The sequence below is a fragment of the Hypomesus transpacificus genome, unplaced genomic scaffold, assembly GCF_021917145.1.
Source record: "Hypomesus transpacificus isolate Combined female unplaced genomic scaffold, fHypTra1 scaffold_84, whole genome shotgun sequence".
NCBI lineage: Eukaryota > Metazoa > Chordata > Actinopteri > Osmeriformes > Osmeridae > Hypomesus > Hypomesus transpacificus.
Window position 1 is genome coordinate 70,147 of NW_025814038.1, and position 24,547 is coordinate 94,693.

At 51.7% G+C, this 24,547-nt stretch overlaps 2 protein-coding genes across 2 annotated transcripts in view; both read left to right on the top strand.

Annotated features, from left to right (window-relative positions):
- Positions 1–24,547, top strand: part of LOC124466199 (protein unc-13 homolog B-like) — a 39,288-nt gene that overhangs the window by 7,265 nt on the left and 7,476 nt on the right. Inside the window, exons 3-8 of the mRNA XM_047017936.1 lie at positions 4,211–4,310; positions 7,227–7,344; positions 7,646–7,769; positions 9,064–9,137; positions 10,364–10,409; positions 11,883–12,117. Coding sequence (XP_046873892.1) covers positions 4,211–4,310; positions 7,227–7,344; positions 7,646–7,769; positions 9,064–9,137; positions 10,364–10,409; positions 11,883–12,117 — 697 coding nt within the window. The remainder of the gene's footprint in view (positions 1–4,210; positions 4,311–7,226; positions 7,345–7,645; positions 7,770–9,063; positions 9,138–10,363; positions 10,410–11,882; positions 12,118–24,547) is intronic.
- Positions 13,435–24,542, top strand: LOC124466197. The gene has a single exon (XM_047017934.1). The coding sequence runs from the start codon at positions 13,508–13,510 to the stop codon at positions 24,263–24,265; it is 10,758 nt and encodes a 3,585-aa protein (XP_046873890.1). The 5' UTR covers positions 13,435–13,507; the 3' UTR covers positions 24,266–24,542.

Consider the following 24,547-nt stretch of genomic DNA (forward strand, 5'->3'; position numbering starts at 1 on the left):
ACCCGTTTACAAGCAATGTCACAGATGCCCGTAGAATGGCACTTACCAAATGTGTAGGGGGAGGGGGAGGGGGAGGGGGAGGGGGAGGGGGAGGGGGAGGGGGAGGGGGAGGGGGAGCAATTAAACGTTTGCTTTGTGTGCTACATTTTTACATTTTTACATTTTAGTCATTTAGCAGACACTCTTATCCAGAGCGACTTACAGTAAGTACAGGGACATTCCCCCCGAGGCAAGTAGGGTGAAGTGCCTTGCCCAAGGACACAACATCATGTGGCACGGCGGGGAATCGATCCGGCAACCTTCTGATTACTAGCCCAACCCCCTCACCGCTCAGCCATCTGACTCCCCACATGCAAAGACTTGCCTTGTACACCGATGCCCAGACTGACTCGGCAGGTCGACTGACTGTCCCAGTAGTAGCAGAACATCTCCTACGCCAGGCCTCGCCCGTACATCTTTCATGATGGGTCCAACTTGTAAATGTCAACCTTCCAACCGCCTGTGTTTTTCTGACTAATTTATTGGAAAAACTCGGCATGCGTCAATAATGAATGAAGCTGCTTGACTGAAGCATGCAAGCGGGAGAGGACTAGATAGGACTGTCGGGCTCTGCGAGCTAGGAAACAGGTATATCTACTAAGAAAAAAAACACAGTTTCCCAAACTCCGGTCCCTTTTCAATGTGTGCATGATTTTGTGTGAGCTTAAGGCAATACATTTGACTCATTTTATGTGTGTTTTGATTTTCAATTGTGTGTGTAGGTGTGCGTGTCTACATGCCTGTGTGTGTGTGTGTGTGTGTGTGTGTTATGGCAATGGGTGGTGGCTTCCTCTCTCTGGGCGTCTCAGATAGTGTCGGCCTCATTCTCCGGGGGGAGAGGTCCTGTAGAGAGACACCACAGTCACTAAGTGGCTCTGATCTAATCCATATGTCCTCCTCTCTCTCTCTTATCTTCTCACTTGTGTTTACAGGCGTGCACCCGCGGTGGACAAGCTTACAGTGTGGGAGGTCTAATTAGTCCCAGTGCCTCCAGGCACTTGAGTTAAAGCAGTGTGTGTGTGTGTGTGTGTGTGTGTGTGTGTGTGTGTGGTATTGTTCTCCAGGGACATTGATTAGGAGTTTGGGCCCTCTTCCTCCAGAGGCTATTGAGTTAGGTTCTCCCACAGCTTTCTGGAACATGCAGCATTATGGGAAACGTAAATACACTGGGGAATGTGTCCCTGTCTGTGGTATTTAGTTCCTTTGTTAAGGTTTTCTATTGACTGATCTGAATGATGTTGTCGATGCCGGTCCTCCAATTTTTTTTGTGTGCGTGTGGGTCACCTTGGTAACCCCAGGGAAAAAACGTGGTACTGTGTTCGACTGATTTAGTCTACAAAAGCACAGCTGATACCTATCTGGGCTTTCCCACGTTGCACAGATGGAGCGAGCGCTCTGTCGGTGTTTCTTACGCGTGTTTGGGGTTGTCACGCGTGTGAAAGTGTATTTCAAACAAGAGATGTCTATCGGGTACCGTGTGTGTGTATGTGAGAGAGAGAGCGTGAGAGAGACCAGTGGAATAGCATGCAGCATCACTGATTACGTGATGTTGAGATGACCGTTGTAATCCTGGCACATACCCCCACCCCCCTGTGTGACCCAGGCAGTGGTCAGGCAGGATGGCTGGTTGGTGGGTCAGGCTGGTGGGGCAGGGGGGCTGGATGTCTGGCTGGCTGGCTGGCTGGCTGGCTGGCAGAGCGCATCTGCAGGCACATGTTGGCCCACCCTCGCCACAGGCAAAGGAAATGAAAAGTGGTGGTTATGTCACGGGCTGTCTAATCCGGCCTGGCTGGCAGCTACTGCAGTGGGCCAGGCTGGGGGGGGGGGGGGGGGGGGGGGATTTGAGCCTATTCGGGCCGAGCATGCTCTAGCCTAACTCAGGCTTAATTGAAAGGAGAAGCCCTGGCCACTGGGCTGGTGTAGTATGATCCACACCACCCCCTGGCCACTGGGCTGCACTACTGGATCACACACGCTGGAGGCACTGAGGCTTCATCTGGATGTTCTGTTACCACGGACACCAGCTGAGGAAGACATCGCTCATGGGGAAAGTTTCCTCAAATCCACCTCCCCCCTCCTTCCCTCCTCCCCTGGCCCTCTCTCTGAGGTGCGCGTCATCCTATAGAAGGCACCAACGACCCAGCATCCACCTTGGTCTTTATCCTGACGTTATGAGAACTGACTGGAACCTTTACTGTTCCCCAGATGGGCTCCAGCTGTTCCGGTTATCCCGACTGACCTGCCAGCTCCGAGTCAGGGGGGAGAGGTGTGGGGCCGTGGGGCTGGTGACCCCGCGTGCAGCCTCCCAGCCCACAGCTAGCTAGCTAGCCAGGCCAGACCCAGAGAGGGCGCAGCCTCCCAGCCCACAGCTAGCTAGCTAGCCAGGCCAGACCCAGAGAGGGCGCAGCCTCCCTGCCCACAGCTAGCTAGCTAGCCAGGCCAGACCCAGAGAGGGCGCAGCCTCCCTGCCCACAGCTAGCTAGCTAGCCAGGCCAAACCCAGAGAGGGCGCAGCCTCCCAGCCCACAGCTAGCTAGCTAGCCAGGCCAGACCCAGAGAGGGCGCAGCCTCCCTGCCCACAGCTAGCTAGCTAGCCAGGCCAGACCCAGAGAGGGCGCAGCCTCCCTGCCCACAGCTAGCTAGCTAGCCAGGCCAGACCCAGAGAGGGCGCAGCCTCCCTGCCCACAGCTAGCTAGCGAGCCAGGCCAGACCCAGAGAGGGCGCAGCCTCCCTGCCCACAGCTAGCTAGCGAGCCAGGCCAGACCCAGAGAGGGCGCAGCCTCCCTGCCCACAGCTAGCTAGCGAGCCAGGCCAGACCCAGAGAGGGCGCAGCCTCCCAGCCCACAGCTAGCTAGCTAGCCAGGCCAGACCCAGAGAGGGCGCAGCCTCCCTGCCCACAGCTAGCTAGCGAGCCAGGCCAGACCCAGAGAGGGCGCAGCCTCCGTGCCCACAGCTAGCTAGCGAGCCAGGCCAGACCCAGAGAGGGCGCAGCCTCCCTGCCCATAGCTAGCTAGCGAGCCAGGCCAGACCCAGAGAGGGCGCAGCCTCCCAGCCCACAGCTAGCTAGCTAGCCAGGCCAGACCCAGAGAGGGCGCAGCCTCCCTGCCCACAGCTAGCTAGCGAGCCAGGCCAGACCCAGAGAGGGCGCAGCCTCCCTGCCCACAGCTAGCTAGCTAGCCAGGCCAGACCCAGAGAGGGCGCAGCCTCCCTGCCCACAGCTAGCTAGCTAGCCAGGCCAGACCCAGAGAGGGCGCAGCCTCCCTGCCCACAGCTAGCTAGCTAGCCAGGCCAGACCCAGAGAGGGCGCAGCCTCCCTGCCCACAGCTAGCTAGCTAGCCAGGCCAGACCCAGAGAGGGCGCAGCCTCCCTGCCCACAGCTAGCTAGCTAGCCAGGCCAGACCCAGAGAGGGCGCAGCCTCCCTGCCCACAGCTAGCTAGCTAGCCAGGCCAGACCCAGAGAGGGCGCAGCCTCCCTGCCCACAGCTAGCTAGCTAGCCAGGCCAGACCCAGAGAGGGCGCAGCCTCCCTGCCCACAGCTAGCTAGCTAGCCAGGCCAGACCCAGAGAGGGCGCAGCCAGCCAGGCCTAACAAGAGAAGCAGCATCCCAGGGCTATATCTGCTGTGTGGGCTCCTCATGGGAGATTAACGGGGTCAGCCGCTGGTGGGGGTGGAGGAGGGGCTAAACAGACTTATCTGTGTTCACTCTCACTAGCTTTGCTGTCACTCACTGACTCTGAAACGCTGGCCAGCGAAGAACGTGCGCGGTTGGATCTCTGTTACCGTTTCGTTTTGAAACATTGTTGTGGTGATGTTTGACCGGGGACCGAGGAAAGACGTTAGACGCATCTAATGTCTAGCACAAATAAATGATGAAAAACAATAAAAATCGTAATCCGTTGTCGCTTTGTTGACTTATCATCGGCGCTTGTAGAACTGTTGTGTAAAAGCAATATCCCACAGTTGCCTGTGCGTTATTGATGAACATCAACACGGCTGTGATTATCTTCGGCACTCGCGATAGCGAGCACAACTCTGAAAAGCCGTGTTGATCTTCAGCAGGAACGCTCTCCCTCTCGGGTGATGTCCCTTAAACATACAGTGTGTGTGCATCCAAGCACTGTACATGTTAGTATGTGTGTGTCTGCATGACCCTGTCCTCGTCTGTGTTCCAGATAAGTATAACTCCTACGTGACGCTGAAGGTGCAGAATGTCAAGAGCACCACCATCACGGTGCGAGGAGACAAACCATGCTGGGAGCAGGACTTCATGTTGTAAGTGACCGTGCACACACCCACACACACACACACAGGTCAGACACCACACGCACACACACACACACACACACACACACACACAGGTCAGACACACATGTACATACAGACCAGACACACTCTCTCACACACACACACAGCCAGACAGACACACTCTCTCTCACACACACACACACACACACAGAAACTGTGCCAAACTCTGTTGACGAAGAGACGCAGGCATAGGAGTAGGGCAGGGCTAATCAGTCTGAATACGAGCCAGGTGCTGATTGGCTTTTGTGGTCATGTTGAAGCAATCACTTTAGCTGAAGGGAGAGATCTATTAGGGCCGTCTCTGATGCTGCTGAAACTGCTACTCTGCAGCTCAGGTTTGTTGTTTTATCAGGAAGTAAACATGGCCTGCCACTTTCTCCTATTTCCAGGAATGAGGTTGTGCTGGTACCTGAGTGCACAGGTGGCATTTATATATATATTTTAGGCCCAGACATTCACTTCCTTCTCATCATTCATTTGTTTTGCTTCCCCCTCTTTCCATTTGACCCGTTTGTGGTATGCAGGGCATCCAGTCTCTCAGCTGAGGTGTTGGTGTACTTTATTGTCGCTTTGTTTGTTTTTCCAGACCCTGAGCGTGAGCGCAGGGCCGGTTTAACTTGACAATGACCGTCGCTCAACGGTGTCCACGTGTGAAGTGCTATCTAGCCTCCACCTGTTACTCCTCTGTGTGCACTGAGTATCAGGCAGTCAGTGTCAATGCAACAAGTTCGACCTGGACTCGTGTGTGTGTGTGTGTGTGTGTGTGTGTGTGGTTCAGCTTGAGGTAAATTCGACGTTTTTTTTTCCCTCAAAGCTCGTTGTTCTTTCGTGAGAACTGAATCCGTTGCCTTTTGTTGAACTGGTTCTGCTGGATGCTCCTGTTGCGACGGAGCGACGCCTTTATCCAGGTAGCAGCGTGAGCTCATCGTGACCTGGGTGTTACACGGACCCAGATTAGCTCCTTGTGTTCACCGTCAGACCAGGCGTGTTTCGACAGATCGCCCGGCGTTAGAACCAATGTCCAGTAAAGGTGTCCAGCGATGTGTGCGTCGCTTCTGGTCTGAGGCATGTTGAGACTAGTACTGTGAAAGAAAATTCTAGCTGGACTGTGTAGATTTGAACATAGTCAACACATTAATTGTACATAGGCCCCAACATTTCTTTCACAGTACCCACGCCTCTGCCGTCACATCCACCCTGTCCTGTTGTCTGCGTCACGGGTTAGCTTGGCTGTGGGCTTTGATGCACCAGCGTCACAGGCCGTCTTGTAGGGTTGGATATACAAACACATCTATAAACGCATCTATAAACGCATCTATAAACGCATCTATAAACGCATCTATAAACGCATCTATAAACGCATCTATAAACGCATCTATAAACGCATCTATAAACGCATCTATAAAGGCATCTATAAAGGCATCTATAAAGGCATCTATAAACACATCTATAAAGACGTCTATAAAGGCGTCTATAAAGGCGTCTATAAGGGCGTCTATAAACGCGTCTATAAACGCGTCTATAAACACGTCTATAAACACGTCTATAAAGGCATCCTCCTTGAGACAGCAGAGACTTGACAGTGTATGCTGAGTTCTGATATCGTCGTTGGTGCACCCAAGAAGGCCAAGCTCAATCACCCGGTCGTGATATCACCCTGTACCTCTCAGACGACACACACGCTTCACATGCTGCACTAACCCTCCAACGTATCACAAGCTGCACGCTGTTGACACTTCAGAGTAGAGCAAAACGTTCAGTGAGGATGATGATTTTTTTTTGGTCTTTGTGAAAGTGGCACTGTGCGGGTTGCGGTTGTGACTGCGATGTTCTTTTCTCCGATCACCGAGAGGGAGGGAAATCGACAGGAAGTTCAAGGGGGCAACGTCACGGTCGCTCGCTTCGCTCGAAGCCTCAGAATACCATCCGTCACTGTGGAAACCCATCAATTAGTAAACCTTCCATTCCAACTCCCCGCCTCGTCTCTCTTTAAGTGTTTAGACGTTTAACCAGCGGAGGAGGAAAGGCTGCGGAGGGAGCGCTGGTTCTTCTTCGTAGTTTTTCCCGAAGCATGTAGAAGCCCCCGTGGTGCGAGTCTGTTCATCCTCGTCTCGTTGCTCTGACAATATAAAACCCTCTGATGAAACATTAATGGGTTTCTAAATTCCGCTTTTACACAACACTACAGGGGGGGGGGGGGGGGGGGACCTGAGGGGGGGGGGGGGGTGGTCTTTTCATGCTTCCACAATTTATGCTGCAGAAAGGAGGGAGGGTGAGATGAAAGTGATGTCAGCTGGTGATTGATGGCCGAGGCTAGTGGCTTTGTGCGGCTCCGAAAAAAAAAAACGTGTTTACTTTTGTTCGACGCGAAAACTCTGTCGCTGAACAAACGTAGTAGCCCCGACAAGAGAGGAGATGGGCCTTCCCGCCGGAGCGACTGCGGGAGTCAAATCCACTTTTGCACCTGTTTGAAACGGGCCTACCGACATCACAGGCGTCTCGACAGCCCGAAGCTTCCTGAAGGTTCTTCTGTGGGCGTGGCCTGAGCGTAGGTGCGCGCCTCCCACTGTGAGAGCAGACTCTTGTGTCGCACCTGGTCGTCCAGACTCCATGGTAACTCCACGCATCTCCTGTTAATTATCTCTCCCTCTTTGATAATCTTCTCTCTCATCTCTCGTCTTTTGTCAGTGCCGCTGCGTTTACAAACGCTGTGGGGGGGGGGGGGGGCGTTGGGAGGACGTGGGGGGGACGCGGTTGTACTGGGAATAAGATAAGCTGCTTTATTGCTGTTTGTCTGCACTCCGGCGGAGCGAATGGAACAGGAACTTGAAGGAAATATGCGTTTGGGCAGTGAGAGTGTGCGTGTGTGTTCCTTCTCTCCAGTGAGATCAACAATTTGGACCTGGGGCTCATCGTGGAGGTGTGGAACAAGGGTCTCATCTGGGACACCATGCTGGGGACCACCTGGATGCCCCTCAAGCACATCCACCATTCAGAGGAGGTGACTGCTGCAGAGATCACACACGCTCTCAATCTCTCTCTGTTTCACTCACGCTCACACACTCCAACGGACCCTCACACACACACACACACTCAACCTCTGTCACATTCACACAGACACGCACACACGCTTGCTCGCAATCTCTTTCACTCACACACACACACATCCATAAACATAACGGTAAGAGCAAGTCTACGAGGAGTCAGGATGAATGGTAATCCTACTTAATGGTGGTCGTTTGATCCTTTGATCGTGCTCCAATTTGAAGTCGTCCGTGCCGCCTGTTCTTGCCTCCCTGCAGGAGGGCTCGGGGGAGTGGACCGCGCTGGACTCGGAGGTTCTGATGAAGGCAGACGAGATCTACGGCACCAAGAACCAGACGCCACACCGCCTCCTGCTGGACACGCGCTTCGAGCTGCCTTTCGGTGAGCCTGCCGGCCCTGCCGCCCAGGCAGAGAGCCTCTCTCTCGGGTCTTAACACAAACAAGCACTACTGGAAGTGGGTGTTTTTTTTACCGCAGCAGCAGTAGAGACAAAATGTCGCAGGGTGATCTTTTCAGTCGAGGCGGAGGACGAGGCTGTGGCCAGGGGGCCCAGCCGAGGGGGACACGGCCCGATCGCAGCTCCCTCCTGTGACCTCTTCTCTGACGTGTCCGCCACTCGCGGTATTGATTGGCTGAAATGCCACCAGGTTGCGCTGGCCTCACGCTCCACAGACCAGTGGGAACAGTTGCGTAATCTGTGTGTCTCTCTAGGATCACTGGCATCAAAGTGGACGCTGTGTGTGTGTGTGTGTCTGTAGGAGGGCTGGAGCGTCTCCCCAGTCCGATCTTTGAAGGTAGCGGGAGGTGTGTGTGTGTGTGTGAATGAGAGAGTGTTTGTGTGTCCTTACCGATCCTATTGAGAACAGCACAGGGTGCTGACCTATGTGTCTTCTGAAGGCAGCACTGCCCTTTATGGCCCACCATCTTTCATGGCCAGCATCTCTGTAGAGCATCACAGGCATGGCCAGCATCTCTGTAGAGCATCACAGGCATGGCCAGCATCTCTGTAGAGCATCACAGGCATGGCCAGCATTTCTGTAGAGCATCACAGGCATGGCCAGCATCTCTGTAGAGCATCACAGGCATGGCCAGCCTCTCTGTAGAGCATCACAGGCATGGCCAGCATATCTGTAGAGCATCACAGGCATGGCCAGCATCTCTGTAGAGCATCACAGGCATGGCCAGCTTCTCTGTAGAGCATCACAGGCATGGCCAGGCACCACACTGCCTCTACTGAAGTAACAGGAGTATTGCCATAGGCAACAGATATAAATATCTCCTCTTTTTTTTTTTTTACGATCAAATCTTTTGCCTTAATGTTAGACGCCTTTCGTGTTTCAAGGATAACTCCACCACGTCAGAACCCTGTGTGTCTCAGGGATAACTCTACCACGTCAGAACCCTGTGTGTCTAAGGGATAACTCTACCACGTCAGAACCCTGCGATTCCCAGTCCCTCAACTCTTAGCGGGCCCCAGGAAACAAACTATTTTTTTATGTCCCACTTTTTAAGTGTCTCATGATATATTCAAAAGGCATGAATTTATGATGACATCATGGCATACGTAGGATCCAAGGTATGGGCGGGATGGAGGACGTGGAATAGGCTCTCTTGTCAAACCTCTCTCTCTCTCTCTCTGTTTGTTTGTTTGTGTGTGTATGTATGTCTCGCCTAGACATCCCAGAGGATGAGGCTCAGTATTGGACCCGCAAACTGGATCACATCAACACCATGGGGATCCACGACGAGGTAGGAACCTCCCGTGATCCAGTCGACTCGCTCCATCGCACCGACACGTCTGCCTCGCCTGAACTCTGGGGTTTAGCGACTGCGAGATGTTAGGTTTCAGGGCTGTTCTTCGTAACTACCAGAGAACTCTTGCCTGCCGTGAAATGTGATGGGGGGGGGGGGGGATTTTGTTGCATGAAAGTGTCAGGCTTCACTTTAAAAATAAGATATTTAATTTCTTCCGCGTGTTTTTTGAACATTCCAACAGAGAGGCTAAGGGATACATTAGAAAATGAATAGTCATCCGTCAGCTATGCAGGGAACACATTTTAATGTAATATAATAGCACCTGTCATTTGGCGGCATGCACTGTTGAGGATGGACAGGGCTAAAACCATGTGACCTCTTTCTTCACCACACGTTTGCATTGGACTGGGAAACTGGTTTTGCTACAGTCCAGTCTGTTTTGCATGTGTGATATGAGTGGAAGTGAATCCTGTGGGCTTTTGTTGTCGTACGGGACACGGGTGTTCTAGAACGCTCCAACTGAAGGAGCAACTCTTCTTTTGTTGTCGTACTGGACACGGGTGTTCTAGAACTCTTCAACTGAAGGACCAACTATTCTTTTGTTGTCGTACTGGACATGGGTGTTCTAGAACTCTCCAACTGAAGGAGCAACTCTTCTTCTGTTGCTGCTCCAAAGTTGTGGAACAGCCTACCTTTTATATATTAGGTCCTAGACTACGAGCAACATTTTAAAATCCTACCTTAAGACCTATCTTTTTTTCTTTATCATTTGAGTCTGCAATTGGGTAGGAATTTTGTTTTATGTTTGTCGTGTCCTATAAATATTTCTAGTTGGTTATATGTTTTGACTGTACTGCACTTTGGTCGACATCAGTTGTTTTTAACTGTGCGTGGTTGTTTAAATACATTTGACTTGACTTCATGCATGCAAGAAACTTGCTAGTACACGATCACGGTCCGATTATAGTCTTGGTAATGCTGGTGGAAAGATATTACACTATATATATATTAGACTGTGTGATTGTACTATGATAATGATGATGGTCAGATGACTTAACTACTGTTTCTTTCTCCTATGCCCCTTCTCCACTTCCTCCTCTATCTCCGCTTCCTCATCCCCACCTCAACCTCTTCATTCTCCTCCTCCTCTTCCTCCTCCTCCTCCTCCTCCTCTTCCTCCTCCTCCTCCTCTTCCTCCTCCTCCTTTTCTTCTTCTCCAGGATGAGGTCCATGGTCGCCCTCTTCCGTTCACTCCCTCCCAGTGCTGTGAGTTTGATTTCCATTACCTCTCAGCCCACTAGGTGGCACCAGTGAGCCATTCCTGGCTTTGTGGGAGCCCGGTTAAGCTGTTAACCTGCCTTTAGGTTTATGTGAACCCCACTTACCACACATAAGTTCCTATTGAGTACGCTTGGATGATAAACTGACACTCACAGATAGAGATGTTCCATGTCCATGCATGCTTCTGAATGCCCTTTTATTGTGATTGTTTGCTGTGTGTCTAACGTCTTGCTTATCTCGCAATCGTTCACTCTATTGTTCACTTTCTCTAAACTGCCAATGTGCTTCTCTGCTAATGTTTACGTTTTCACCAGGCAACTATTTCGGATGGGCTGACTCACAGAGTATGTTGAACACTGTTGTGACCGAGAACCCTCCTTCCTAAAGCTCTCCCTTGGCCTGTCCTTAGTGCTTTTTGCATGTTCTGGAGAAATCCAAGCTTCAGTCAGGAAAGGAGGAAAAATGTTATGCATTGAATTGACATACTGCCTCCCCCCCCCCTCCCCCCACACACACTCACACACATTAACAAATGCAAGTTAATTGAAAATCTGTGGAAAAATAATTTTCTTTACCCATGAAAACAGATGAGTAATAATGGTATCGGAAAAAGGGCGAAAACTGGAATATTTTGTGTATATTATTGTATGTATATGTAGTTATTAGGGCATCAGGAAGCACTGATAAAGGGGAAACGGCTTCGCTAGACGAGTTGTGCGTAGCCTTCCCCCTCATCCTCAGGTGTCACCTTGACATCTCGTTCTTCCCCCTCGCGCTGTCTGGTTTTGGGAGACATCAGGGGAATCAAAATGTGTCCCCAGTCGCCTCTCACTTAGCAGTCTGGAGCTGTAAGTCCTGTCCTCTCCGCCAGGCAGGTCCCGCGGGCCGGCTGGCCGCTCGCCAGAACCCGTCTCGTTTCAGTCGTTGACACCGAACAGTCACACCGTTTTCCTATCGGAACGAGCCCCTCCTCCCCTCACGAGATACTCGTTAACCTCACAGACACTTTCGGTTTAGCTTCGTTCTCCTCTGCACGGCAAGTTTGCGTTCCTTCTGGCAAGCTTCCTCGCATGATTACGGTCCCAACGGCTAGACAATGCATGACCCACAACCTCTGACCCTACCTCTTACCTGACCTGTCCCAAACCCAGTGTTTGTGAATCCCCTTTTTATGTACACTCAAACAATGAGACTGTGTGTCCATAATCCCCCCCCCCCCCCCCCCAAATTGTTCATTTGTTTTTGACATCTTCCCAAGTCACATGCATAAATCGTTGACCCTTAAGGGCATAGGTTGGTTAAGGTGCAGTTCTATGGGTGCATGTGAAGCCCTCTGTGTCGTAAAAAGAGCTCTACAAATATATTTTTTTGATTGTGGATGATTTGAGTTAATAGGTAAGGCAGCTAAGGTGTGTAAGCGGAACCGTTAAGTCACATGACCTCTTGTCCACGCCACAGCCCTGACAGACGACCTGGACGACAGGGACAGCGATTACCGCAGTGAGACCAGTAACAGCCGGCCCCCTCGTTACCACACCACTGCCCAGCCCAACTCCTCCGTGCACCAGTACCCCCTGGGCCCCCAGTACCCTCTGGGCCCCCAGTACCCCCTGGGCCCCGGCCCCCGCAGTCACGCTGACTCCTGTGCTGACTCCATGCACAGCTTCGACATGGGGGAGCATCGAGGGAACAGGTACGAGCACGGGAAAACACAACCACACATGAATTCACTCACTCACTCACACACACACACACACACACACCCACACACAAGAGGACACACCGACACAATAACACCCAACACAGTGCAGCCAAAAAACGAAGATGAATGGGTACTTATTCACAGTGAACTGTTGACACATGGTGTAGGGAAAGAGATTGCAGTAGTTCCTCTGGAGACCGGTCGAACTTGGCTAAGTGGTTCTGTGTATGAAAGGACTTTCCCCTCTGTGTCACATCCTGTCTGTTGATCGTCCTGCTGCGCCACCAAGCAAGGGGACAGGCTTGGGCGGCTCCTGCATTTGTCAGCATGTTAAACGTATTGAAGTGTTGTTTACTTTAGGTCCAGTTACTTCGGCAATGTGTCATAGAATCTTTTGGTGATTTAAATATCTGCTTGAAGGCCTGCAGTTGCTCATTTTGAAAAGGGTGAGTCTCGCGGCGACCTTGTTTTATAGTCCTGTAGTGTTTTTTCTGTGTGGTTAATTTCCCAAGAATGTAATTCAGGTGTAGCTGTGGGAAGATGAAATTGTTAACGCATAACTGAAGCTTGTTAAGAGGAAGTCTTTTATTTTTTTAAGAATGTGGAAATGGTCTCCGCCTGCTTGGATATTTTCCAAGATGGAATTTACTCTTTTACGCTTGTGCATGGCTGTGGAGAGTGCATGGTTTAGAGAGATTGCTGTAAATCTGTCTGTGAGGACTGATGGGAAGCTGATCCGGATAATTCCATAGCATCCGAAAAGAGGTGTGGGATTATGTCCAGGAAACACTGGTAGATTTTGTTTCTTTGTTAACTTGGGACTTTTTTTTTTACATTCATTAATGTTGTGAACTTTGTTTAGCCTTCCCTGGACCCTGGTTCTGAAGGAAGTGTCAGTAAAAAAAAAAGATTTTAAAAGGCAATTGGTTTTCTCAATGATAAAGATTATACTTGTTGTTGGTGAATTTATTCAGTAGCATGACAGTTTTGTTTCAGGTCTTTTGGGGAATCTCACTGTTAATCCCTTTCATACATCACTATTCAACAACTGACCAATGGGACACGCACATAAACACACAGATACAGCTTTCTCAACACTCCACACCAAAAGCAATTGTTACTGTGCATTTCCCTGGCATGGCATGTAACGCTGATATTTGCTTTTGTCACTGCCGTTTTCATGTGGCATTTATGCCTTTTATCTGCTGTCTCTCTACTTTGAAACGGTTTGCTTTTTTTTTCTTTCTGTTTTGTCTCCTTCCCCCCCCCCCCTCACCCCTTCCCCCCCCCCCCCCATTACCTTACTGCATTACATCCCCCTGCTCACATTAGACCCCTAAACCAAAGAGGCAGAGTCAGAATAATTCCGGTAGACTCCGGCATGGGCGTGGAAGATTGGGAGAGCAAATACAAAGTGCAGGGTAGAAGTCAGCTGAGTGAGTTCCTGGACCGGCAGGATAACGGCAAGAGTGTTAACCTCCCCGCAGGGAGGGGCGGTCCAGTGCCCTCAAGCAGCTCTGTCTGCCAAAGCGCTAAGCACCCTGCCGTGTCACCTGCCACCTACCCAGAGAGCTATGACACCATCGATCGACGGAGGAAAAAGAGGATCAGAGACTCGGGAGGTTTGGCTTTCGGGGGCGCGGACGACCCGGGAGACGAAGCTTCCCCCGTACCCGACCTGGCGCTCCTCCGCCGGAAGAGGGGAGAACTGGTGCTGCGGCAGGTGGCCGACCTGGAGGAGGAGGAGGAGCTGATGACGCCGTGCCTGAAACCGTACAAGGACGGGCTGCTGTACAAGACGAGGATGTGGGCGAAGAACAAGCTGGAGAATACGCTGGAAAACTACGTCGCTTTCCAGGAGGAGGAGGCGGCCAGACTGAGGGCGGGCTTTGAGTACGGCTACGAGGGTTGCGAGGAGCTGCCCTACCCCGTGGGGCCGGAAGAGGAGCTGCAGGAGATAACCTCTCTTGCGGAGGCTATTTACTCCGAAAGGGTCCGTGGTAGACACGCCTCTTCTCACGTGGAGAAGTCCCTGGGTTATCGGGAGAAGAAGATGGGTAAGATGGGTGGGTGGGATCCAGAGGCCATGCTGTCTCCGGTGGAAGAGCCGAGTGAAGAGTACGTGGATCCCATGGATGAGCTCCAGTGTTTGGTTGAAACCGTGTCTGAGTACCTGGCGGAGAAAGAAGAGGAGATCAGCAGGTATGGATCCCTTCCGAAGCCGAGCAAGTCCAGAGTGTCGTCTCAGGGCAGCATGAGAACGGAGTCGGTTGGGGAAGACCCCAGTAGCACCTCGAAGGGAGAGAGTCAAACTCAGGAGCCACCTGATCAAGGGATATCCGGGGTGAAGAATGCCGTCACTTCCTTATTCAGTTCCTTCACTGACAAAGTGAGTTTGGCCCCTAAGCCGCCCAGTTCTTTACCCACTCAAATGAAAGAGGCGCCATCTCCAGCCCCTCCTCAGTCTGGAATATCAAAGCTTTTTTCCTTTATCCCCAAATCCACCAATACCCCACCCGTGGCCGTCGTGTCCCCTGTGGAACCCGCCCCTGACAAAACATTTGGGTTTAATTCTCGTCCTCCTCTCCTTCAGTCTGAAGCCAGGACGCGAGACCATCGGTTGACGAGCGCGGGCATCGGAACAGAGAGTCAGAACGGCTCACGCGGCAATGAGTTTTCAGCCAAGCATCAAGCCCCTGACAGCCAATCGGTTTTGGGGAAAATCAACCCTTTAAAGTTGATGTCGGGGGATGAGGGAATGAATTCCACCGGGGTTAAAACACCGTCTGGCACTGGAGGGGACCCCAAGGGACACGCTCACTGGGATGAGAAATATGTGCAGCCAGGTGATCCGTTGGTGACAGGTGGAAGACGGGGAGAAAGAATTGACAAAGCCAGGGGTACATCACAAAATAAACAAGTCGACAGTCAAGGAAGAACTGTGCACGGCACTCCCCACAATGTAGCAGGACCGCCAGGAAACGTAACAACCTCTGTGGTTGGGAAGCCCATTGGACAAACGGAACAGGTGAATTCAGGTTTTTTCAGCCCTTTCAGAAAGTCTTTAAGCTCATTAATTACCCCAGTTGCCTCGGTTGCTCCGGTCCCCCCTCAAGGACCCCCGCCCGTGATGGCATATCCACTGTTTCGGTCAGCAGAAGATGTTAGGCTTGAGAAGCCAATTGAGGATCCCTCTGTTGGAAGTAAGATAAAACCTTTCCTCTCCTCTGAAAATGTCTCATCCCAGCAACCTCCTAAACCAGAGGGAGGAATGTTGTCCGGGTTTCTTAAATTTGCCTCTGGCGAAGACGCCAGTGCCTCCAAAAGCACACAGCAACCGATGCAAATACACCCTGAAGCACCGTCAACGTCAGGCATGACCCGAGGAACGTCGAACCCTCCGCCGCAGAACCGGGGTGGCGTGGGCGCGGTCCCCGGAACACAGCCACAGGGGAACCCAGAAACGGGGTGGTTCTCCGGCCTGTTCAGACCAGCTTCAAATGACAACGTGCATGCTTCCTCGCATCAGAACACCCCTCCAGCTACATATGGCTCAAATCCAAATATTCCCAGTGGTCAACATAGGCCTCAACAGTCCCAGCTGCCCCCTGGGCCACATCAACAACAGTCACCAAACCCAGCGCCGGCAGCGGCACCTCCGCCTGAACCTCAAGGGTTTTTGACTGGTCTTTTCAAAACAACCTCCACAGATGATGCATCACGTGTCGGTTCTAGCCAACCCCAACAAGGAGGCCTGTTGTCCGGGCTACTGAAATTTGGCTCTGCTAGCGACATATCTGGAAAACCAATCCCGCAGACTTCCCTGAACAATCAACCTCCCGGGGCCTGCAATCCGCAGCAGTTCCCTCCTAACCCTCCCCCTCAACAAAGTGCACCTCCTCCTCCTCAACCCAGTGGTCTTCTCTCAGGCTTGTTGAGGTTTTCGTCCACAGAAAATGTATCCAATGTGCAAGCAACCCTACCTCAACAGCAGGGGACGCCCCCTGGTGTTCACGCCAATCATCATCAACCAGCCCCATCCCAGCAACCCCCTCCGCAACAAGGGGGTCTACTGTCAGGGTTGTTTAAATTTGCTTCCTCTGACAACGTTTCAAGCAGTCAAGTATCTCAACCCCCGAACCAGCCACCTATAGGTGGTCCCAACCAGCCTAGGATCAATCAACAGAATATTCCGGGCCAAAACCGTGGACCCCCACTCAGAGCAAGATCCCCAAGTGAACTAGCTACCCAACAAGCGCAGGCAAATAAGCCCGGCTTTTCAAGGCAACAAACCATCCCACAGAGGTCTCCTTCTCAACAAAGTGGTCTTTTATCTGGACTTTTAAAGTTTAACTCTGCAGACAACGTGTCGAACCAGCAGCCCCCGTCTACACAGCAACAACACAGAACGTCTCAGAGCCAGCAGTTTCAGGGAAGGCAGAGCATGTCAGTGCAAGGCCATATTCAACAAACAGACGCTTCATCACAGAGGCCTAGTCAACCTGGTGGTCTACTTTCCGGGATATTTAAATCCTCCTCAGACGATGTGCCTCAGAAACAGCAGACCCCGATAGGCCACGAAATCAGGCCGCAGGCACCATCATCCCAGAGTTATGCACCTCAGACACATCAAGAAACAACAGGCCAGACTGGAGTGCTCTCAGGTCTGTTCAGCAAGTTAACAAAGTCTTCTGAGACTGTTGAAACAACCACCCAGTCCCCACCTCCCATGCATACACAGCAAGAGAGGGAAAACGCCAACACAACAGCAAGGCCGATTTCCCAGATCACTCCTCTATCTACACTTACACCTTCACAACAATCTACCTATGCGACGCATCATGTCGAAGACAAGCCACCACCTACTCAACAAAAAGGGTTTCTCTCAGGGCTCTTCAACAGAACTACAACGGAGGAGACCACCATACAGAAGCAGGCTGAAATAATCGTTCAAAATCCAGAACAGTGGCCTGTACATACTATGAGCACCCCAGGTTCCCTTCCAGTTCATTCCAACACCGGGCAAGGCAATCAACATCATTTTGCTGCAAGTCATGAAGTCAGACATGTGGTAGGTGGTGTCCCCGCTTCTTTCAACACGGAGAGTTTAGACTTGAGAACTCCGACAAATGTTGTGAGATCTCTTCAGAATAGAGCTCCTTACACTTCAAGCAGCGCAGGTGATTTATCACAGTCGTGTTATTATGGGTCTCTCCCAGCACTTCGCCCAATGCCATCCGCGTACAGCACAGATAGCATGTATCCTATTTTACATGGATACCAAAACCCTATAATGATGCCATCCCAACAATATTTTGGTGGAAGTGATCAGTCATTGTACGCGGTGACTGGACCAGATGGAGGCCAAACTCCAATGACCTCGTACGGGATCCATTCTAGTTACGATGAAAATCAATGGATCCGAGAATCTAGTCTATGGCAGCAGTTTCAGAACGAACAACAGCCTTCTCATCGACCAGACGATCTGGTGTATGGACGCCCATCCGACACTGCGCTGTATCAGGGCTCTTCACCTCACTGGAGCGCCACAAATCTCAGCGGCCAGCAACAATACGGTCCGCCGCAAACATGGCAGGAAGTCAACTACGACCCCGAGCAGACGGAATCTTACCAACTTGCTGCATCCAGAGGCGGTCACAGCAATCCTTATGCCAAGAAGAAGTTATGGAACAGCACTGATGACTTGGGACACAATACACAATGCATATCAGAAGAAGAGAGTGCGTTAAACTTGAGTACCAAACCATGTAATCCTAGATTTGGCAAATGGCACTCATTTAACGACTGCAGCTGTTACAGCCTCAATGGGGTTACCTATCACGAAGGTTATTATGAGGAGAACGCTCCGAGCCTTTCTTATTCAGCTAATTGGCATTATGGAAGCGATCAACAATTTCAGTCGCAAGAAATGATCAATCAGAGCCAGTATAATTTAAGAAGGCCAAGTGATTTCAACCATTCCCAAGCTGTAAATGGAGAAAGGGAAGATTTCATGTACCTGGAAGAGACCGAATGGTACCAGCAGTGGCTTGCACTCTTAGAGCAAGGAATGTGGTGGCCAGCTGACGATGGCGAATGCGGATATTTCGTCTACACGGATCACGAGTACATTTACGCCCTCCTGACAGACGCGGCGGGGGAATATGTATACGCGTGCGCTCCAGAGGAAGAGTCCTCCAGAAACGGGACCCAGTCTGATAAGTTCCCCAGTGCTTGGCTGTGCAACGAAATGGTCACAGTGTGTGGCTTCAAAGTTCCTCTGTACAATGAAGACGAGCTCCTCTGGCTTCCTGGGCAGGGGGATCCACAGCTCCTCAATGCACCCCTGGATCTATCTGCTGCATACAGAAAAGGAAACCAAATCATGAATTTAAACCTGGAGCGTTTTTCCCAGATGTTTGAAAATTCCTTCCTTGCACAGAGAGAGCAACCTGTGAATTTCTCTGATTATAGACTCAACAAAGTCAGGATGGATTCAGGACGACCCGGCTATGTGTATCAGGATCCCTACACGGAGGTCATGGATCTATCTTGTCGTAACGGTAACCGTGCAGGTCCTTACTGGAACAATCAGGAATTGAAAGCACTTTTAGCTCAAAAGGTTGCCATCTCACTGAACTCTACCCCCACCACAGACTCCGCCCAGCAGCGCTTGTACAACTGCTACCAGCCTCGCCAGCATCGCCGATCATCCTCTGGGGTCAAAGTGAAGCATGTAGATGACACTTCAGAGGAGGAATGGAGGAAAAGAGTAAGCCCTGGGGAGGAACAGCCCAATCGGCAAGTCAAGAAAATATCTTCATTAATTTCCTCGTTTGTCGGCAAAACCTCCGAAGCAGACGCGAACAAGGCAACAGCTGGTTTCAGATCTCCCGTTACCTCCCGTGATCAACGGAAATCACCTGCGGTTGAGACTCCGGTTGACCAGCAAGCCAAGGGGATTTTCTCATCAGGTTTCCAGAGTCTAAAGTCAAAGATCATAAAGGAGGATCCCCCAGCTACAACTCAGCCTCAAACCGTTACCCAACAAACGAACCGGCCTGCTGCAGCCTCCCCTAGAATCCTACCCACACCTCCAACCCAAATGAGAGAGCCCATTGCCCAATCCCAGGCTGCATCATCGAAGCCTAGGCTCGCAAGGCAAGCGACAATGTCCCAACAGTCAGCCCCGCCGACACAACCCGCCGTCGCACCAGGGCTTTTGGGGTCAGCAAAGGCCCCAAACCAATCTGCATCTCTTGCGCCATCACACACGCAGCATGCCGTTGAGAAACCTGTGGAAAAACCACCTGAGCCGCAGGCTGGGTTCATGAGCTTTTTCAAGTCTGCGGTAGGTATAGAGGAGCCGAAAGCAGAGCCAACCAAATCCACTCAGGCACTGCCAAAACAACAAGAAACAACTGGCTCCACTGCTACCTTAACAGGATCCACTGCCAGTTTAACAGACAGTGCTCCCCCAAACAAAGAAGGTTCTGGAGTTTCCACTATCTTTGGATCTATAGGTAGTTTGTTTGGCTCAGAGCCCCCACCTCCACAGCAACCGAAGCCCAGTGTTACAGAGCCTCCATCGACAAGACCTAGAGGCATACAGAAACAACAAACGATAGATAGTTTTAGTCAAAGTCAAGCCCCTCAACTTCCAGGAAAAAGTATGTCTCAAGTTTTTCCTCCCACCTCTGGCCCTGTTCCAACACTTGGGAGATCTCAGACGATGCCACCAACAGGAGAGACCAAACGGGAGCAGCCACCTAAACCAGCTGGAGGGCTATTTGTAGCCCTTGGGGATATGCTATCTGGAACAACACCTACTACTGCAGCTAAAGAAGAATCTCCTGTTTCCGGGCTGTTGTCCTTGTTTGGTGGATCTGCTTCCCAACCGGCTCCACCCCAGGCTGTCGCTCCAACCCAGCCTTCACATCAAACACACCCACCAGGAACAGCTCCTCAACCGACACCACCTCAACCAGAACCGACCGTTAAAGGGTTCCTCGCCATGTTTTCAGGACCAAGTCCCCCTCAACCTGCCCCTCCAACTGGACCCACACCTCAAGCAACATCACAACCAACTCCTCCACAACCAGAGCCAACTGTTAAAGGGTTCCTCTCCATGTTTTCGGGACCAAGTCCCCCTCAACCTGCCCCTCCAACTGGACCCACACCTCAAGCAACATCACAACCAACTCCTCCCCAACTAGAGCCAACTGTTAAAGGGTTCCTCTCCATGTTTTCGGGACCAAGTCCCCCTCAACCTGCCACTCCAACTGGACCCACACCTCAAGCAACATCACAACCAACTCCTCCACAACCAGAGCCAACTGTTAAAGGGTTCCTCTCCATGTTTTCGGGACCAAGTCCCCCTCAACCTGCCCCTCCAACTGGACCCACACCTCAAGCAACATCACAACCAACTCCTCCACAACCAGAACCAACTGTTAAAGGGTTCCTCTCCATGTTTTCGGGACCAAGTCCCCCTCAACCTGCCCCTCCAACTGGACCCACACCTCAAGCAACATCACAACCAACTCCTCCACAACCAGAGCCAACTGTTAAAGGGTTCCTCTCCATGTTTTCGGGACCAAGTCCCCCTCAACCTGCCCCTCAAACTGGGCCCACACCTCAAGCAACATCCCAACCAACTCCTCCACAACCAGAGCCAACTGTTACAGGGTTCCTCTCCATGTTTTCTGGACCAAGTCCCCCTCAACCTGCCCCTCCAACTGGACTCACACCTCAAGCAACATCTCAACCAACTCCTCCACAACCAGAGCCAACTGTTAAAGGGTTCCTCTCCATGTTTTCTGGACCACCACAGCCTCCAACACAGCCTAATACTCAGCGGCCTTCCCAGGATGTTGTTCCACCTACTGTGCCTAGCACACAGTCATCTCAGCCAATTCAGCCGGACCAACAACCTCAACCTCAAACTGGCTCCACAGCTCCAGAATCTGTTCCTCCAACAGAACCCCCTTCCAAAGGTTTATTGTCAATGTTCAGTGGACCAAGTCCAGCGGACGCCCAACCACAAACTCAGCCGCCAGCTAGCTCTATACTTGGGGGGATTCTGGGTGTCTCATCAACCTCCAATGAAAGTCCTACCAAAGGTTTACTCTCCATGTTTAGTGGGCCGAGCCCCGCGCAAGCCCCACCACCAGCTTGGCCTGCTTCAGACTCTTCTAGCTCTGGAACCACTGCACCTACTGAGCAGCCAATGAAAAACTTGTTTTCTTTGTTCAGTGGCCCCACGTCACCACCCCAGAAAGCAAGCACAACAATTGAATCAGCGCCATCATCTACTGCCCCTCCAAACGAACCCCTGACTAAAGGTCTCCTTTCCATGTTCGGTTCTCCGAGCCCACAACAAGGGCCTTCTCCGTCTTCAACATTTCTCGGTGGCCTTCTCTCTGGAACAGCCAGTACCAGTGAAACACCAGGCAAAGGGCTAATGTCAATGCTCAGTGGAGTTAGTCCTCAATCTACTGAACCCAAGCCTGCCCCAACCACGGATACTACCGTGACCGTACCAGACACTCCTAAAGACGGCACTCAAGTTGAGATCATCAATGCTGATGGAACCAAAGAACCTCCTCCGGAATCTGCAACTGTCCAAAAAGAACCAACCCCGGAAGTTGCTCCTCAAGAGCCTGCCCTACCTAAAGAACCCCCAGCTTCAGGTTTGATGTCCATGTTCACTGGATCAGGACCACAGGCACCCTCACAAGCTGGGTCTATTCTGGGGGGGCTTATGTCAGGGTCAGCCGCACCCAAAGAAATACCAGGAAAAGGTTTGTTTTCAATGTTCTCTGGACCTTCTCCCGAGCAGAGTACTGGTCAAGGCTCTGCTCCTCTTGCTGGTCAGGCAGCACCTGTCCCTACTGGTCAGACGGGGGCCCCTCCACCAGGGCCCGAACCTGTTCCTTCCGCCCCTAAAGAACCACCAGCTAAAGGATTGTTCTCCATGTTTGGAGGTCCTACACTGCCGTCTGCTTCTCCACAGACTGCAGGATCCATGTTGGGGGGGATGTTTGGAGGGGCTGCTGCCCCAACCGCTACAGCTCAGACAGGGGGATCTTTACTGGGAGGTTTGTTTGCTGGCTCTGCACCTCAGACTGCTCCGCAGACAGGAGGATCGTTATTGGGTGGCATGTTTGGAGGTGCGACAAATCAGAATGCTCCTCAGAGTGGTGGGTCGTTACTGGGGGGGATGTTTGGAGGGTCCTCCTCCCAAACTAGTACCCCTCAGACCGGAGGGTCTCTCTTGGGAGGCATGTTTGGGGGACCTGCTTCACAGACAGGTGGATCTATGCTGGGAGGTCTTTTACCCAGTGCCTCATCCGCTAAGGAAATGCCCGGGACCGGTTTGCTCTCCATGTTTGGGGGTTCTAGTCCTGCAGCGGTTCCCACTCCTACGGCTCCACCCAAACAACCAGAGGAGGGTATAGCATCAACCGCTGCACCTGCCTCCACGTCTGATGATGTCGCCCTCAAAAGCAAAGATTCAGGTGATACAGCTTCGGTTACTGTGCTCAAAGACGCACAGCTGTCACAGGCGCCGAGACAGCTCGATGGAACATCTCAGTCCCTGAAGTCAGATGCTCAAGAAAAGGATGGAAAATCTGCTGATGGGGTAGCTGTAGGCCAGGAAACTGATAAGACTGCTGTGGCTACTCAGCCTAAAGCAGAACAAACTGCCACGGCATCAGAGCCATCGGCAAAACCGGAACAGCCACTGAGTGATCAGTCTAATCAGAATCAAATCCCAGTCAAAACTGAGGAGACTAAACCAGCTGCTCCTGTACAAGGACAACAAAAACCTCCTGAACCCGAGAAATCCGTTCTCGACTCCTCAGCCGACGTAGTCTCTGGTTTCATGTCAAAGATGTTTTCTAGTCCAGCTGCTCCCTCTCAGCCTTCGATGAGCGGCTTTTTCTCCCAAGCACAGTCCTCCTTTTTCAAGCCCTCTACCCCTCCTCCAGGTCCTCAACCACAACAAAGAACCTCTCTCTTTGGCCTGCCTACAAGCCTCCCCACCAGCCTCCCAACAGAGTCTCTTAAAAGCGATCTCTTTGGGATGTTTAAAACTCCCGAGCCCCCAAAGCCAGCTGAACCAAAGGCGGCTGAGCCTAAGTCAGCCCCTACACCACAACCAGAGGCTAAAATGGGAATCACTTCCAAAGATCAGTCCGTCGAGGGAGATTGTCACACTACAGTTCCTGACTCGAGATCACCTGACAAACAGGTTACATCTGTATCTGACTCCAACCAGGTTGTAAATAAAGCACCTCCTCAAAGAACTGCCTCAGTCACTTCTACAACTGAAGTGAGGCCCACAGAAAAGCCTATACCGTTAGACGGGGACGTCATACATGAGAAACCCATGTTAATCAGGGGAGAACCTGAAAATAGTGCTACAAACGAATCGGCCCCAGCAGCAGAAGTTGCTAAGGGGGTTCCAGAACCCCCCCTTCCCAAAACTCTAGAACCCCCCCTTCCCAAGACTCTAGAACCCCCCCTTCCAAAGACTACAGAACCCCCCCCTCCAAAGTCCATGTTCGGTTTCATGTCTGGACCTAGCGATGCTGGAATGTCCCTTGGCTCCATATTTTCAACTCCTACCACAATCCCCAAAGGCCTACCTTCAATGCCCCAAACAGAAGGAGGTCTCTTTGGTGGATTCAAAACCATATCTGCAGGCCTGTTCCAAGAAGACAAGCCCACAGCAACTAAGCAGGAGCCTCCCACAGCCTCGATATTTGGGGCTAAGTTAGGTTTCCCTTGGCAGACTGAACCTCCCAAGCCACAGGGTCCGACAGTCACCACCCAACTCAAAGCCAGTGACAAGCCAGCCAAAGACACAAGTGGTCAAAGTTTGGGGAAGCCGCAAACCTTAGAAAGAGGCCCAGGAGCTGAAGTCCAAAAGCCGGAATCGGTAGGTCCCGTTGATGACATAGCAAAACCCCAGATACGCATCTCCGAGATAGATCCTTCAGCTTCCCTGTCCCAAAACGGAAAGGAATGCCTTGTAGACCCAGCCCCCTCTGCAGATATCATCCCTGGAGCGCGGCTGGAAAACCAGTCCAAGAGGGACCTATTGAATGCAAAAAGGCTAGTAGAAGCATAATAAATGGTGCTTCCCCAACACCATTTATGATGCATTGATATTTTGGGGAGAGTATTCCCCGATCCAGCTCTGAAATCCACCCTCTACGTCTCGTTTCGTCTTGGCTTTATCTGTGCTTGTTCGTGTAGCATCGTGTTATTGTGCATGTTGTACTGTAGAACGTTGCCTTGTTACCTAAGCAAGTGTTTGTGTCCTTGTGTGATGTACTGATAGTTATGACCTTAAAACAAGCAGTTCCGTCCTAACATGAAGTCTCTCTCTCGCCCTCCTCTCGTCACTCCA